Source organism: Macrobrachium nipponense, chromosome 17 (genome assembly GCF_015104395.2).
Source record: "Macrobrachium nipponense isolate FS-2020 chromosome 17, ASM1510439v2, whole genome shotgun sequence".
Classification (NCBI taxonomy): Eukaryota; Metazoa; Arthropoda; class Malacostraca; order Decapoda; family Palaemonidae; genus Macrobrachium; species Macrobrachium nipponense.
Genome location: NC_087210.1, coordinates 68,641,984 through 68,660,431, shown reverse-complemented (window position 1 = coordinate 68,660,431; position 18,448 = coordinate 68,641,984). Strand labels below are relative to the sequence as shown.

At 36.9% G+C, this 18,448-nt stretch overlaps 1 protein-coding gene across 2 annotated transcripts in view; it reads left to right on the top strand.

Moving 5' to 3' along the window:
- Positions 1 to 18,448, top strand: part of LOC135196292 (endoplasmic reticulum resident protein 44-like) — an 87,374-nt gene that overhangs the window by 55,742 nt on the left and 13,184 nt on the right. For both annotated transcript variants that reach the window (XM_064222994.1, XM_064222995.1), the window contains exons 5-8: positions 6,544 to 6,659; positions 9,029 to 9,194; positions 9,631 to 9,751; positions 13,612 to 13,737. In XM_064222994.1, the coding sequence (XP_064079064.1) occupies positions 6,544 to 6,659; positions 9,029 to 9,194; positions 9,631 to 9,751; positions 13,612 to 13,737 (529 nt within the window). The remainder of the gene's footprint in view (positions 1 to 6,543; positions 6,660 to 9,028; positions 9,195 to 9,630; positions 9,752 to 13,611; positions 13,738 to 18,448) is intronic.

The following is an 18,448-nucleotide window of genomic DNA, read 5'->3' as shown; positions in this document are numbered from 1 at the left end:
TGTGTGCGTAGTGGTTTTTGAGTTACGGTTGTTGTGACGAGTTCGGGGATAACTCGTAACAATCCTTAGTTCTAACACATGGTTAGGATCAGGTGGTCGGGATTGGTGGTGTGCTCCTTCATAAGGTGTATTGTCATATAAGTGGATCAGCACCCATTGACAAAGTCCTTTTAGGCTCTGCTGAGTAAGTGGGTAAGACCCCATCGGCAGACCCACAAGAACTCTTGGCCATAGATCACATATCTCGCTAAAGTTTCTTGAGGTGATGCAGACTACTGGGCAAACACCCACCAAGTCTACCACCTATCAGGTAGGACCAACCAAGGTTTTATTTATACCTACAACATATTGTTTACCTGTCTATTCCATATAGTAGCTGTCTCTTACCCTCCACCGAAGGGTGCCAATCAGCTATGTATATATCTGACAGGTAAGTTGATTGTATGAAAATGATATTGTTATGTTACAATAAAGTTTCATACATACTTACCTGCCAGATATATACAATTAAAGGCCCACCCAGCCTCCCCGCAGGAGACAGGTGGAAGAGAGAAAATATGATAGAAAACGGGGATGGTTTCCTAGTCCTGCCACCCAGGGCAGGCCGGTAGATCACCTGACCTACCTGTAGCGAGTGGCGCGAAATTTGAATTTCTGTCGGACGACGGAGTCTTAGCTATGTATATATCTGCCAGGTAAGTATGTATGAAACTTTATTGTAACATAACAATATCATTTTTGCGGAATCTGAGTTTGTCCTCAAAATATCTTGTATTCGGAGGTGTACAATTGTTCATTGTTCACCCCGGATTAGCAGATGTATTGAAAGACATCGCCTACTCCCACACCTGCCAGCTCTACTTCCAAACGTTCAGCCCATGAGAAGCAGTTCTTCAAGCGGCTCTCCCCTGTGTTTCATTACTGAAGAACGCCCCGCTTTCATTGCACAACGGACAGCAATGAAATGGCGGTTAGCGTTTTCAGTCATTTGTAAGCACAGGTTTAGAATCTTGAGATTCCTTCTCTCGATTCAGCTGGAAGACGTAGGTTGCATTCATTGCCTACCTTCGTCTTCAACGTCACATAGTGTTGTTTCTCCTTAAGCTGAGATTCAACGTCTATGAGATTTTCTTGCCATCAGGGACCTCGGTCTTTTGAAGGCAATTGACTTTCGCCTTTTGAGCTTATGCATTAAGAGAATCATCGCCGCGCCGTCCGGCATCGGTGACTAACAAATATTTTATTTGTTTGGTCTCTCAGCATAACTCTTAAAGGGCGAAGGTCACGTGACTTACCCGGATGCTTGGACAACTTGCCTCTACTGATTCCGAACCAGTCAGTCGGCAGCTGTCAGAGCGCCCGAGTCAGTTACGAACTATGCTGTGGACTTAGTTCGGTTGTTCCAGAGCAATCATTACTTCGTCTTAATAGCTTGTCAGTATGAGTACTGTACATAACCAAAGTCGAGAAGAGGGATAGGTCATACGACTATTCCCTTCTTTTCGTCTTAGGTAACTGCATGACTTCTCTTGAGAAGTCAAGCACAAAGGGATGGGGATTTGTGACGCTCGATTTCGTACCGATCTTCATAGCGAAGACTCAGAACCCTTCGGTAACTGACGATTGGTTCGAGTCCTTCACAATACCCTCCCTAATGGACGTCACGCCTCCGACACGAAGGCTATGCTGCTTTGTCCTGTGAAGGTGCGACGGAAGCTGTATGAAGAAAAACTTCGACACCCAGGATGGAGTGCGGATAACGCCTCTTCATCATTCTCTCGCGTTCCGCAAGAACTTCTCCATGGCGCAGGTAATGAAGGCAGGCGCCTGGTCCAACCGGACCGCATGCACCTCCTTCTACCTTCAGGATATTGCCCACAGTTCCTTGGATCCTTTTTCCTTGGGAACCGTGGTGGTTGCTCAACACGTTGTGTAGTTAACCCAGACCCTCGCAGGCTGAACAGCATCGAGTCCTGGTGTGACCGTAAGAATGGATGAGGAATGAGAGTGTGACTGGCTCCTCTTCCCATTTTTTTTCTTCCCTCTACCTTTGGGTAGAGGGACACGGTCGTCACCCTGCTGGGTAAGGACGAGATGCAGGTGAGCTACTCAATAGAGCACCATCCTATCCCTTTCAGTAGGGATAGGAGTAAATATCCACCACTTCCTCCAACAAGGGGGAGGAAGTGGATGCCAAATTGAGACAAACCCATCATTTTATGATTGTCTCTTGCAAACAGGAACAAGTTCTTGCTTGCTGGTACGAAGAGATATGCTTGCCTCTCTCTTAGTACTTGGCCCAGAGGTCTGACCATTGATCCTGCGGTGCACACCCCGATCAGTCGGACAGAGGTTTGGATCCCTCCCTTGCTCTTACGACCAGGGAGGCACTCCAGGGTTGGAACAGAACACCAGTCTGTTCACCAAAAAGACTCAGATTCCTCCCACCGAAGAAGTGAGTCTTCCTATTGTTAAAGGACCGAGGGTTTGTATTACTATCGGAACAAATGACAATTTGTCGAAAATTGCATTTTTCCTAACTACTATACAAACCTGATGGTCCTTTACATATAGTGCCCACCTCATGCCACCCCTCACTCTGCAACTTTTTGCATGGGCCTAAAGCAAAAGTGATTCTTCACCTCTCGGGCGCGCGGGCGCGCGCACGATCGGACAAGCAGTTAACTACCGTTCTCCCCTTGTTCGAAGCTTACGACCGTCCCAGCTGCCGCTAGTTACCTTCCTATTGTTAAAGGACCTCAGGTTTGTATAGTTAGGAAAAATGCAATTTTCGACAAATTGTCATTTTTTATGGTATGATTTTCAATACAACTGATGTCATATTAGTGGAGAAATTGCTACCAAAATTTTTTTTTTAATTATAATTTTTGCTAATAAAACTAAAAGTTTTTGCTCAAATGACTTGAAATTTTTATATGATGAAGGTATTATATACAGTAACCTCCCCGTTAACACGAGGGTTATGTTCCTGGAGATGTCGTGTTAGCCGAATTCGTGTTAACAGGGAAGTATTTCTCCATAAGAAATAATGGAAATAAGGGGGTTAACGTTCCAGGGCAATGGGAAACTTAATCTATTTTGGGATTTTGCCAGAAAAAAAACACTTTATTTATATATTTAAAGGTCACAGAAACAATAAAACACACATTCTTACCCTAGTTGTATTTATTTAAGAAAATACTGTTCAGTACATACGTAGTTGTAACGCACGTAAACTTAGTATAAACACTATGACGCATCACTCCAGTTCCCACGCTCACCCCCCTCTCCCTCCTCACTCGACTTTCCTTCCTCGGCCCGCACTCTCTTCTCACCCCTGTCTCCCTCCCCACCCCCGTCTCCCTCCCCACCCCCTCTCCCTCCTCACTCCACTGTCCTTCCTCGGCCCCCTCTTTCTCCTCACACCTTCCTCTCTTTCCCTCAACCAGAACTTTTTTTTATAAAAAACTGGCTGAGTTTTGTTTGTGTTGTTTTCTTCTTCTTTTGTTCTAGCATTACTGTGTAGCAGTTTAGTTCTGACATCACCTTTCTAGCTATTGTAGCACTCCTGTTGATGTTGGGATCCTTGGCTTCTAGGATGTCTAATGCTCCTCGTATGGATGACAGCGCTTCCTCAAGATCACTTTTTGTTAGAATTCGCTCAGGCTCTGGGGTGGGTGCTGTAGGCCGTGATGCAACTGCCTCCAACTCTGCATTTTGTAGCTTCTCCATCTCCAAGAGTTCTTCGTTTGTCAATTCCTCTCGGTGTGATTCAAGCAGTTATTCAATATCTTTTTCTTCAAGTTCATCGAACCCAGCTTCCTTTGCCTTGACAAGACATTCCTTGCTAGCTTTGTGAATATTTTCACTGATGTCAAAGCCGACGAAATCATACACCAATTGAGGACACAGCTGTTTCCAAACCCCATTCAGGCATTTCCTTGGCACTTTCTCCCAAGATTCTTTAATAAAACGGAGAGCATCTTTGATGGTAAACTGCTTCCAATATTCCTTCACAGTCATCTTATCTGTTTGTGTCCTCGCAACCATGTCAGTCAGGGTCGAACGTAGATAATAAGACTTGAAAGTTTTGATAATTCCTTGGTCACATGGCTGAAGCAATGAAGTGGTGTTTGGTGGCAAGAAAGCGAACTGGATGTTGCTGGATAAATTTTCTATTGACGGAGGATGGCTGGGCGCATTATCCAAGATGAGCAGAATCTTGAATGGAATCTCTTCTTCTCACAGTAAAGCTCTTAATTCTTTTCCATTTTATTTTCCAACGTAAATCCTTAAAAATGCTTCCCGTCATCCATCCTTTTTTTGTTCGAATACCAATAGCAGGGTAGGAAGGTCTTGACATAGCCCTGCGAAGACACAAGAACAAACAGAATTATAGTCGATTCATTTAACTCTAAATGCGAAAAAATGTGAGTTATTTAACAAAAAAAAAAAAAAATATTTACTTTTTTTTTATATTTTCGTTCCTAACCCAAAAACTATGAAAGTCAGGCGAATGAATTATTTTTTATGAGAAAGTCAATAAAATTCCCTAAATATCGACATATAAATCAATGGAAAACGAATAAGTCAAGAAAAATGGATTTGGATACGGTAATAGTTTCATTGGATACGGTAACAGTTTCATTTTCACTGAGAGGGAAGTGTAGGTGCGATCAGCTGATTTCATTGTGAGAATTTTACTACGCCAGGGATTTGAGCATGCGCAGTAAAGAAACTACTTTGCTGGCGTATTGATACCTGAGATACACGGTCCAAGGTATGATCTAGCCTATGGAAATCGCTACTTGTCCGGAAAAAAAAAAAAATGCCCCTACCACACGTACGAAAAAATTTGGTAAATTTTACGTACCGCTACGTCAGTTGGATAGATAGGGTTAAGGTAGATTCTTGCGCCTACGAGCCGTTTGTTTGGCGGCCTCTGATTTGAGTTGCCAATTAGCGATATAAGAGATTTGAGTTGCCAATTAGCGATATAAGACGTTGCAGCTTCGACTGCAACATAATAAGACATATTCTTCATTTTCTCTTCACATATTACACGCATCCAAAATCTGAAAGCCCCAGCGTATTCAGGGTGATTTTATTGTATGAAAATACAAGTTTTAATTCATTTTGATCGTATGACTTATTAAAAATCCGATGATAAATAAAAACACGTGTAAAGATTGAAACTTTTTCTCTTCACTTTTGTGGCTAATAATTGACGTTTACCTTACCTTCAATGCTCGTGGATTTTCCGAGTGATAGATGAGGGCAGGCTTCAGCTTACAGTCTCCCTCTGCATTGGCACCAAACAATAGAGTGAGTCGATCCTTGGAGGCCTTGAATCCAGGTGCTGTCGTCTCTTCAACCGAGATGTAAGTCCGGTTAGGCAGTTTCTTCCAATATAGACCAGTTTCGTCTACATTAAAAATCTGCTTAGATGTGTAGCCACCTTCCTCGATGATCATCTTGAGGGTATCTGGATAAGTCTTGGCTGCTTCTACATCGGCAGAGGCTGCTTCCCCAGTCATCTTGAGATTGTGAAAGCCATATCGTTTTTTGAACCTGGCGAACCATCCAGCACTTGCATTAAAGTTCTTGACATTGTCTTTCTCCTCCTCGTCTACCAGATCATTGTGAATGCTCAAGGCTTTAGCCTGTATAATAGCCATGCTGAGAGGGACATTCTCCTTGTTCTGGTGTTGAATCCATTGTGCCAGTAACTTCTCCATCCTCTCCATCTCTAAAGATCTTGCCCTGGAACATTGTGAGGAGGAAGCTGATGTACCAGCGACAGCACTAGCTCTGATTTTGTCAGCATTCGCCCTTATGGTCCTCAATGTGCTTCTCAGTTAAAATCCTGTAGCGTGAACTATAACTGAAGTTTTTTCACCACGATCATAGCGATTCAATACTTCTAACTTCTTTTCTATGGTCACAACTTTCCTTCTCCTCTTTGATTCACTCTCCTCACTCTCCTTTGAGGCAAAAAGACGCTTGGGTGCCATAGTAAAGTACGCACTATATTATGTTAATCAATGCTAGATATTAGCTCTTCTCACTGCGAGGGCTGGATTCACACTGAGCCAGCAGGCAAGAGAGAGAGAGCGCGGGAAAGATGGGGTGAGTCAGACTCTCGCCACATCTCCCGCGCTCTTGCTCTCAGCGGAAAATTCAAATCGTGTAACATCGAATATTACGTGTTAGCAGAATTTTTCTGTATAATTTTGAACTCGTGTAAGATCGAAATCGTGTTAACAGAACTCGTGTTAACGAGGAGGTTACTGTATATCTAAAACATATATGGAAATTATGTATTTTGTATAATAAAAAAAATTAATACACAACATAGCGGACGGTCCCCTTAAGGTTAATTTTTTATGATTTACTGATAACCAAGGGAACTTTGCAAACTTAGAAGTTTGTTTGCTTATATTTGTGTAAAGAAAAACAAGATATGATAGGTTACTTTGTAACATTGGATATTCATATGTATTTTTCTGTTATAGTATTTGTTTATTTTTTTTTCATTCACAGGAAACCAAGAGGACTGTGATAGGCTACTTTGAAAATACTGAAGTTCCAGAGTATGGCATTTTCCGAAAAGTAGCTATTAACCTGAAGGATGACTGTCAGTTTCTTGCTGGCTTTGGGTAAGTGTTTGTGTGCATTTGCAGTTCTTTTATAATTGTCAGAGACCTGAATGAAAAATGACTCTACGTAGTGCTTTGCAGATTTTTGTCTGCTGTTGACAGCTGAGGAGGTTCCCAGGCTGTTCTCTTACTGAGGACTGCAAGGAGTTTTATCCTTTTCTAATCTTTCCCTCAACATTTGTTATCGTTATTTCAAACCATTTTAATTATTTTCACTGTGTAGCCTTTGTTTTAGTTATTAAGTGAATTCATTTTGATTGTTGAGTTCTCTCTTCTTGGCAATTAACAGTTTGCCAAGTTGTAGTTTTTAGTTGTTTTCCTTTAAAATTTTGTATTTGTAACCTAGATGTTGTATCATCAACTAGGTAGGGAAGCTGGGTTGGTCACTGGTAAGGTTAACTGGTTTGGTTAAGACATTTACCATTAGTTTTTTATTTTTTTTTTTTTTCATTTCAAGCTATGATAGTGTTACATTTTGATAAACCTATTTTAGGCAAAACTATGATGAAGAAATACGTATTTTAATACTGTACACCGATCTTAATGAATTACATAACCTAGCCAACCGTACCCCATAGGTGGTTATTGTCGTCAGTGCACCTTATGCGGTGCTCTGTAGACTTTACTTAAAGTTCTTTGCAGCATCCCATCGCCCCCTAGCTGCAACCCCTTCTATTCCTTTTTACTTTTCCTCCATTCATATTCTCTTTCTTCCCTCTTACTGTCCACCCTCTACTTACTAACATTGATTCATAGTGCAATTGCGAGGTTTTTCTCCTGTTACACCTCTCAAACCTTTTGCTGTTAATCTCTGTTTCGGAGCTGAATGACCTCACAGGTCCCAGTCCTTGCCCTTTGTTGTAAATGCTATATATTTAATTTGATTCAACCTTAATGTAAAAATGCTTAGAACACTTACATGTGGCCAAACTCATCAACTCGACTCCTATTTTATAGTAGTGTTGAATATCTAGTTTATTGAGTAATTTAATGTTTGGGATGAAATGAATACACAGTTGCCACCCAACTTGCAAACGTGTTACGAACATTCAGAGATATGAACAGACAGGGTCACAAGTTAAAATTGTGTTTGGAGCATTCCCCTGTGCCACCCATAACTTCAAATTTTGATCTGCATGCCTATTCTTCTAGTACAATTTTGTTTTGGTTTTTTGTTTTGTTTTTTACAACGAATAGAAGAATTTTTGGTTTTTCTCTTAGTTGATGGGACAGATTGAAGTAAAAAACCCCAAAAATAGCATTGTATTTTAAGTTCTCAGACTATTTGAAAACTTGTAATATGTATTGTAATTTAGTCCACTTGTTAAGAAAAGAAAGCAGTAGCATTTGTCATTCAACACTAAGTATTGTGCTGTTGCACTCTTCAGTTCCTGAATGTACTACCAAACGTTTTGAGTAGACAACAGTGAGAACCTCCTCTTGTATTTTTTCTCTATATTTAAGTTAGAAAATAATCTTGTGGTATTTTTTGTATTTCTCCATATAGATTTCCATATGTAGTATGTTTTAATTTTTGCATTCAAGAAAATGAAGTGATGCCTTCAAAGTAGTTATTAAGTTAGATATGGAGAAACCTAAGGGAGTTGTTGAATGAATAATAAAGAACATAAAGCAATGTAGTAGTAGGTGCTGAAGGTATATGGTAGAGAATCTTAAAAGTGCCATCTGCAGTGTGCCACAGTTGTTGTTGAAATTGATGCTTACTTCTATTTGTGTATGTGTGTTTATTTTAGGAACCATGTTGAGAACATACAGACTTACCTTCTATAGTCAGGCATTAAATTTGAAAAGGTATTTAGTTTGGTTGTACCATCTAGAAAGGTTTTTTTTGGTTGACCTATATATGAAGTACATTGAACCCCTGTATTCGCGGATTTCTCTCTCTGGAATATGTACCCCATCATTCACTGAAAATTTGCCTATTCACTGTATTTTTCTGTGGGAAATATCCACAAATTCCTTTTTTGTTTTATCAGTTTTGTCATAAAATGCACTTTTTTATGATAAAACTATTTTAAAAAAATAAAGTATAAACATTTTTAGTGGATTTTTCTCGAGTTTTACCTAACAAAATAGGCAGTTTTAAGCATTTTTATATGGGTTTCAACTATTCGCTGGGGGGTCTAGTAAGCATCCCCCGCCAATAAGGAGGGGGTGATGTGGGGAACACTGTAGAGAACATTACTTGAAAAACAGAATACTTTTCATAATTGGTAGATAATTTGCCTTTGTTGACACATTGGCTTGTTGGTTGTATTGTGTGTATATTTTTTTTCATGAAATTGACTTGAAAATCAGTACTATTATTTTTTTAGGTCATAGTTAATTGCTCTCCTTAACTGTTTCAGAGAAACTGTGCGTAGTATGCATCCACCTGGTGAGAGCATTATTGCTTTTAAAGCAGGCATGTCTAAAGAAGATGATGCTTTCACTGGAGATATCAATTCCTTTGATGAAGTATCAATTTGGGCAACAGAGCGATGTATTCCTCTTGTTCGAGAAATCACCTTCCAGGTATTCACAAACTATTGCATTTAAACAAAGATGTTTTTGTGGGCTTGAAATTTTTCTCAAGTCAAGCTGTTCAGCTCTAATGTACGGGTACTGTATATTCGTTAAAATGAGAATACAACCTTTGTCTCTTACATGGATATACTGAGGACTGCCTGTATAATAATATAATTTAAATTGAGTGAGTGCTACCCAAAATCTTTTGCATATCTTGCATTGATGAGCTGAGGGTAACCCACACAAACTGGGTTTTTGTCTTTTTGACCATGCATTTACAGCCAAATAGTAGTTCATAGACTAATATTAAGCAAATGTTTAGTTTTTAGCTGTGGATACAGTGTTGAGAGTTGCAATTTCATTTGTCCTATAGTGATTAAAGCATGTGGTGTTTTTTTGACTGCCATAGATCATAAAAACTGATTTTAGGTTTCTTTTCCAGAATGCAGAGGAACTTACTGAAGAAGGATTACCATTTTTGATCCTCTTTCATAATCCAGAGGATACTGAGAGCATCAAGAAATACACAGCTTTGGTTCAGCAAGAATTAACAGATCAAAAGCGTAAGTTGTGTCAGCATTGTTCTTAGTGTGTAGGTATTTGATTTTCTCTCTTGGACCTGGTTAAAAGTCACCTTATTTTTTATAGAGGACATTTACAGTTGTAGAGAATAGAAGTTACGTAGCTCACTGGATGATCCCCTTCAAGCCACTGTTTGTTCTGACATGTATACTAACCTACTCTTTATCTGCGCTTGCTGAGCTTCGGCTGCTCTAAACTCGTCTCTGAAAACAAAATCCTAACGTTACCTGGATCATGTGATGTGACCTGACCCCGACCTTCATCTCCCATTGTCTTTGCAGTCATACTTGCGTTCACATTTTCCAATTTGTCTCTCTTGTTTTGCGTCCATATTAGTTATACTACATATATCTTATTATTATATCTTTGTAGACAGAAGAAGCAAGAGCTAAGAAACTACTTTTGACACAAATATGCCTTTGATCCATTGGTAGGTATTAACTGTCCTCAGTGTTTACACAGGTTTGTTGTGACAAAGAAAGAATAAAGGGATTGGAAGTTCATTGCTACCTCACTTTTTCGCAAAGATGGGTATCAGAACCTTCCACAGAAATGCAAAACCCCCTCTACAAGTAAGCTTATAACTGCCAAATACCGTGTATAGTCAACCCCCCCATATTTGCGTTCTCGAGACTCGTGGACTCGCTCATTCATGGATTTTTCTTTGGAGCATATTTTCAAATATCAATATTAATTAATACTGTATTAGTAAGTTTAATAAGATTAAATGATATCAAATAATAAAAATTAAAATTCTCTCTTTTACAGAGATGTATGTTTTTTGTATGATAAATAAATAATTTACTAATTTTCAAATAATATTAGTTTAAACAGCAATAATATCAATTTACTAAAGAAAATAGTTTGTATAGTTAGGGAAAACACAATTTACTTTAAAAAACTGTGATTTCATAGTTCAACTGTGAGGATTTCCTTTTACACCTTTCAAACCCTTTTCTGTCAATTTCCATTTCAGCTCTGAATGACCTCATAGGTCCCAGAGCTTGGCCTTTGGCCTAAATTCTACAGTCGGTTCAATAGAAATGTACTATGCAGCTGTTCTTTATATTTTTATCAGTATTGTCAACTGTATAGTTTGAAATGCTATTAACCCTCTTACGCCGACTGGACGTATTTTACGTCGACATTTTTTGTCTCCCGTGTGCCGACTGGACATATTTTACGTCGACTTACAAAAGTTTTTTTTAAAATTCGCGGAAAAATACTTATAGGCCTACCAGCCTAAAACTTTTGAATCACACACCTTGGGGGATGCTGGGAGTTCACGGATCAAGGTGTTGTTTTGTTTACAATCGTTACGCAGGCGCGCAAGCGCGAATTTCTTTCTTGCCGCACTAAAAAGTATCTGTGACACATCTCGGAAATTATTTCGTCACTTTGACATAATTTTTGTACCATTGTAAATTAGCCGTTACATGAAGTATTATATATGAAAATGTGCACATTTTTATGTAGAATACAACAATAAAATACTCATGATTGTAGCTTTTATCAGTTTTGAGATATTTTCATATAAATAATGATAATTGCCAAAATTTCAACCTTCGGTCAACTTTGACTCTACCGAAATGGTCAAAAACGCAATTGTAAGCAAAAACGCTTATATTCTAGTAATATTCAAGCATTTACCTTCATTTTGCAACAAATTGGAAGTCTCCGCACAATATTTCGATTTATGGTGAATTTATGAAAAAAATAACATTTTCTTTATGTCCGTGCGGTAACTTCCGAAAAAATCATACGTGCAATTGTGGTAATGTTTGCACCATTTTAAATTAGCCGTTACATAAAGTTTTATATATGAAAATGTGCGCAATTTCATGTAGAATACAACCAAAAATAATTGAAGGTTGTTGCTTTTCTCATTTTTGAAATATTTGCATATAAATCACGATAAAGATAGAAAAAAAAAAGCCACGTTCGGTCAACTTTGACGCTACCGAAATGGTCAAAAAACGCAATTGTAAGCTAAAACTCTTACAGTCTAGTAATATTCAGTCATTTATCTTCATCTTGAAACAAATTCGAAGTCTCTAGCAAAATATTTAGATTTATGGTGAATTTAAAAAAAAATCTTTCCTTCCCTCCGCGCGCTGATTCTCCGCCACAAATCTCCGAAATGCGTACGTCCCATTCTCGGAATATTTGCTCCGTTTCATATTAGGCTTTTCATAGAGTTTCATATATGAAAATGTGCACAATTTCATGTAGAATAAAACGAAAATATATTTGAAGGTTGTAGCTTTTCTTATTTTTGAAATAATTGCATATAAAAAATATATATATAAAAAAATTCGACATTTGGTCAACTTTAACTCGTCCGATATGGTCAAAAACTGCAATTGTAAGCTAATACTCTTACAGTATAGTAATATTCAATCATTTGTCTTCATTTTGAAAGAAATTGGAAGTCTCTAGGACAATATTTAGATTTATGGTGAATTTTTGAAAAAAATATTTGTTTACGTCCGCGCGTTCTAATTCATGCATTATTTTGTGATAATATTTCTCTGTGTTGCTTTATATCATTTTACAATGTGTTATATACCAAAATGATCGCAATTTAGTGTACATTACAACGAAAAAAAAGTAACTTGTTACCTTTAACCGTTTTGCGCACAGCGCGATTTGAATACAATTATATATGAAATTTCGTTTTTGCGCTATCATATATCGCATTATTTATATATAATAATGATAATTTTGTTCATTTCTGATGGTTGCATACTAAACTTCCGCCAATGACAAAAAAAGGAGCCAAAAATGAACTCTTAATCTTGAAAACTAAGAGCGCTGTGATTTTTTGAAAAAAATATTGTTTCCACTTCCGAGCTCACTCTGAAACACCTCCGGCACAAGGGAGACAATTTTTTTTACCGCTTCGGCATAAGAGGGTTAATGTTCATGAAAATTAATCACATATTTTCCTCCATTATATTGTTTTTTTTTTATGATATTGTTAATTATAGAAACTTTACTTAAACTGTATAGTGATAGTGAAATAGCCCAGAACCTCTATTCTTTTCATTTCATAACTTGAATTCTATGTTTCCCTCTTGGAAGATCTACATATTAGTAAAATATTTGATTACAATTTGGCATCATTCATATTTATGATGTTGAAACTCATATACTAGCATTAATAGGTCTAGCAATTACTGTACTTAGTTGTGATGGTATATCTTCCTTTGTCTTTCCAAACCATATTGCTTTTAAATTTTATAACATGAAATCATTTTATGAAATTAAAAAAAAACACCATAAATGACCTGAGCTATAATTTTGGTGTGAAATATTTACATACTATTTTGAATAACCAGCAGTGAGGTAGCTAACATTTGTTACTTTTCATCAGGGTAGTGTGTGTGGGGTAAGACCTAGCAAATAATTTTTTCATCGTCACTTAAGTGCGCCCATATGGGGTTAGTGCTGTCAGTGCACCTTAATGCGGTGCATTGCACCATATGCGGTGCACTGAAGGCATTACTTAAGGTTCTCTGCAGCATTCCTTCGGCCCCTAGCTGCAACCCCTGTCATTCCTTTTGCTGTACCTCTGTTTATATTATCATGATTTCATCATGCTTCCACCCTCTCTTAACAATTGTTTCTTAGTGGAACTGCGAGGTTTTCCTCCTGGTACACTTTCAAACATTTTTACTGTCAGTTTGTTTCAGTGCTGATTGACCTCATAGGTCCCAATGCTTGCCCTTTGGCATAAATCCTACATTGTATTCCTAGTTAACTGCATTTGTGCATATATTTAGTGATTACTGTAATAAGCCACATATTTCACTAAAATTTTATATATTTTTTCTTTCAGAGAATGTGAACTTCTTGACAGCTGATGGAGTTCAGTTTGCACATCCTTTGCATCATCTTGGCAAATCTAAGAAGGACCTCCCTCTCATTGCTATTGATTCCTTCAGACACATGTACCTCTTCCCAGGTTAGTTTTGGTGAATCTTTTAATTCTATGTACATAGTACTTCCCAAGTGAGAAATTTTTCTTATTGTTCATAATATCCCTACCAGTCATAAATGCATAAAATTGGGGTTCAGTATGATGTCCAAGACTGCATCTTTTGCCCCCCCCCCCCCCCACCCACCCCCCCCCCCCCCCCCCCCCCCCCCCCCCCCCCAAAGCACACTTTTAACCCTCAGTTAGCCATCCACCGGCCTCTTGGTACTTATTTTCTTTAAAATTTATAGATTTCTTTATCTTTAAAAATTTAATAATAATCAAAGTTCTTGTAGCCTTCATTTTTATATTCATAATGATTATAATCTTATTAGTATTCTTGAACTTGGCTCTACATTTCAACCCATGCCAAAATAATATGAAAATTTAATATTAATAGAAATGATGAGTACAGTACTTACTTCAATAATCTGTTGTATACATTTTTTATTTATATTGGTCAGTTGGAAATTGAACTGATTGAAATTATTAAGGATGAAATTAATACAGGTTCACAATCCTTTACCCAGAACCTTTAGGGCCAGCTGTGTTTAGTTCTCTGATTGTACAGATTTTGGAACGGAAGCTTACTGCATAATAAACATACACATTTTGTTTTTAGCAAAAGTATTTTGCAAAACTCAACAATGTACAGTATAAAAAGAACCGTAAATAAGCAACATACGTGCGTATCATCTGATCTTGTGTATGTGTCCCTCAAAATTTCATGGCCAAAATATGATTTTCATCACACACTGTATATCATGTGTTATGCAAGTTGCATTTTTGGTAGATTACAGTAGGCTTTGCTTAATTTGCAAGTTTTCATTTTGATAAGTGGAAATTATCATTCATTTAGCCAAACTTGACGTGTGTCATAATTTATTATTGTTCTTATAAATAACATCTTATAAATAACAATCACTTAGTATTCTTTGCAAAACATTGTTATAAACAATGGCAACCTGACATAAATCACTGAATTGAGGAGCGGCTGTTTGCTGACGTCATGTACTGAAACTATGGCCTATTTATTAAGAGTTGCATTAAAAGGGCCAACTTGTTACAACTTACTAATTCTCAGTAACTTCTATATGTAAAAATTAAATACATTTTTATGCATCCTTACAGTAGAGAAGATTAGTAAGATTACCACAAAATTTAAGCAGAAGGTTATAGCTGCAGCTGAATTGAATCAATGATGTGCAGGATGCGAAATGTTTTGGAGTAGGATAAAATTACATCAAAAACTGGTGAAATCACTTTTAATCATGAATTATAAGTAAAGTATTTGCATATTTTAAACCCAGCTTTGTTAATTAATTTACATGAAAAATGTATCTCTTGAGTTATGTTTTATCCAGCAACATGTTGTGGTAATACAGCTGAGATTATGAGAATGTAAATCTTACCAAATGCAAATGTGCTTGATTGCAGTATGCATTTATATTCTGTGTTACAATAGATATGACGATTAAACATGCAATATATACTTGGTTACAGCAAAACAAGTTTTATTAAAATCATCATCTTCAATACAACTGTTCGTTTGACTCTTGCAAGTGGATATGTCCCTCCACAAAACATTTTGGTTGTTAAAAGTTATGGATATGAGATTGTAAACCCATTATATGCAATACTTTTCTGTGCTCCATCAATTTTAGTTAATAAAAAATTAAGGGGGCCAGCCGGTACCCCTATATATGGGGGTATAGGGTGAAAAACGCAGTCATGAAAAAATTCATAGAGCTTCATATGGCAATGGAGAATGCATATACGAAATATTTTGTCAAAATTCCTCTTACTTTTGTAGTTACAGGGTAATTAGTAAACGTAACTCATTAAGCCAAAAACATTGATCCGTACTAGAAAATGCAATATTTTTTGTTATCATAAATTTTGATAATTATTGTCAAAAAAATTGGAAGCAATGGCATGAGTCGTAGGAGGGAAGGTTCACAGGTTTCTCTCTGGACCATATTTACCAATTAGTTGTGGGGGATTCATCTATTCGCGGGGTTTTCTGACGATAAATAATCACTAGTTAGTGTATTTTGATGTTATTTTCATGCCTAAATACATTTTTATGATGCAAAAATGATTTACTAATTTTAAAATATTAATATTCATCAATACTGTATTAGTCAGTTTAATAAGATTAAATGATATCACATAACAATAATAATTCTCTCTCTCTCTCTCTCTCTCTCTCTCTCTCTCTCTCTCTCTCTCTCTCTCTCTCTCTCTTACAGAGATATAAGTTTTTTGTATGATAAATAAATGATTACCTAATTTTCAAATATTAATATTAATGTAAAGAGCAATCAATTCATTAGGAAAATACTACAGTGAATTAGTAAGATTTTAGTTTATAAATTTAAAAAAATATGTAAGAATGAAGGAAATTCCAGTCTTCACACATCTTTCTTTCACACTCCAGGTACCAAGCTGAGGTCCAACAGCTGTTTAATATATCAAGTAATGTGAGAGGGGAGGGAGTGTGTTTCTCTCTCTCTCTCTCTCTCTCTCTCTCTCTCTCTCTCTCTCTCTCTCTCTCTCTCTCCTGAGATCAGAGATTTTTATGGTACACATATGTATAGTGTGTTTATTAATTTTTTCAATAATAATAATAATAATAATAATAATAATAACTGTAATTACAATCATATGTGAAAGTATTTTACAGAAATATTACAGCGCCTCGCTCTCATCTCCTCATCTCTCTCTCTCTCTCATCTCTCTCCTCGTCTCTCTCTCTCTTCTCTCTCTCTGAGGTCTCTTCTCTCTCTCTCTCTCTCTGAGATATGTTTTTTTGTATGATAAATAAGTTATTTACTAATTTTCAGATCTCTATATTAATGTAAACAGCAATAATATAAATTCATTAAAGTAAATACTAAAGTGAATTAGCAAGATTTTAGTTTATAAATTAAAAAATTATGTAAGAATGAAAGAAAATCCTTTCTACCCCGCATCTTGTCATTGAACTCCAGTTAGCCAAGCTGAGATGGCTGGGGTCCAACAGCTGTCAAATATATCAAGTAATGTGACAGGAGGGGGAGTGTGTTGCCCTCACCAGATCATGCAATTTCTCTCTCTCTCTCTCTCTCTCTCTCTCTCTCTCTCTCTCTCTCTCTCTCTCTCTCTTATTGAGATGAGAGAATTTCTATGGTACAAGCATACATGTTTATTAATATTTTCATATAATAATAATATAAGTAATTTCAAAATTCATATGTGATAGTATTTTAAAGAAATAATCTATCCATTTCACTCTTAAATAAGGATAACTCTCTCTCTCTCTCTCTCTCTCTCTCTCTCTCTCTCTCTCTCTCTCTCTCTCTCTCTCTCTCTCTCTCTCTCGTCTCTCTCCTTCTTCCCCCTTGCCACAACTCTCCTCTCTCCCCCCTTGCCACACGAGATACACTATGTCATAGTGGTAACTCTCGGCCTCTGTTTGGGCTGGAAGTGTATGTATAATTATATCTTTAAGGGCATTACTACATTTTAGGGTAAAATAATAATATACAGTACTAGTTTTCAAATAATATGAAGTTTAATGACATTAAACAATAACAATAACATTCTCTCTCTCTCTCTCTCTCTCTCGCTGTCTCTCTCTCTTACTTATGTATGTTTATTTGTTTTATAGTATAAATAAATGAGTTACCTTATAACTAATTTTCAAGTATTAATAAGATTGACAAAAAAAATAGTGATTCCCAGTCTTTTTATCCACTTGGAGGAAGGTGGGCGGTGGAGTAAATGGCAATTTGATATATGAATTGGCGGAGGGGAATGAGTCGAGTCTAGGAGTTATTCTCTCTCTCTCTCTCTCTCTCTCTCTCTCTCTCTCTCTCTCTCTCTCTCTCTCTCTCTCTCCATTATTATTCTCTCTGTCTCAGAAATAATTCATAATTTCACTCTTGATGGTCAAATGTATGATGTTGCCATTCAATGATCTCTCTCTCTCTCTCTCTCTCTCTCTCTCTCTCTCTCTCTCTCTCTCTCTCTCTCTCTCTCTGTTATTGGCTGTAGGTATATTTTTAATGGTAAAATGTTTAAGATGACTTTGAAATTATATTAACCCTTAAATGCCAAAGCGGTATTTTAAAAATCATCTCCCGTATGCCGGCGGCATTCACGAGTGAGTGCTGAGGCGGAAAAAATGTTTTTTTCAAAAAATCACAGCACGCTTAGTTTTCAAGATTAAGAGTTCATTTTTAGCTCCTTTTTTATCATTTCCTGAAGTTTAGTATGCAACCATCAGAAATGGAAAAAAATATCATTATCATATGTAAATATTGGGATATATGACAGCGCAAAAAAAAAATTTCATATATTGTATACAAATCGTGCTGTGAGCAAAACTGTTAAAGCTAACGAGTTAATTATTTTCTGTTGATTTGTACACTAAATTGTGATAATTTTGGTATATAACACATTGTAAAATGATCAAGGCAAAACTGAGAAAATATTATCACAAAATTATGCATGAATTGGTAACGCTCAGACGTAAAAAAAAGCGGTTTTCAAAAATTCACTATAAATCGAAATATTGTGCTAGAGACTTCCTGTTTGTTGCAAAATGAAGGCAATTGATTGAATATTACTAGACTCTAAGTGTTGTAGCTTACAATTGCAGTTTTCGACCATTTCGGTCTAGTTAAATTTGACCGAAGGACGAATTTTTTCTATA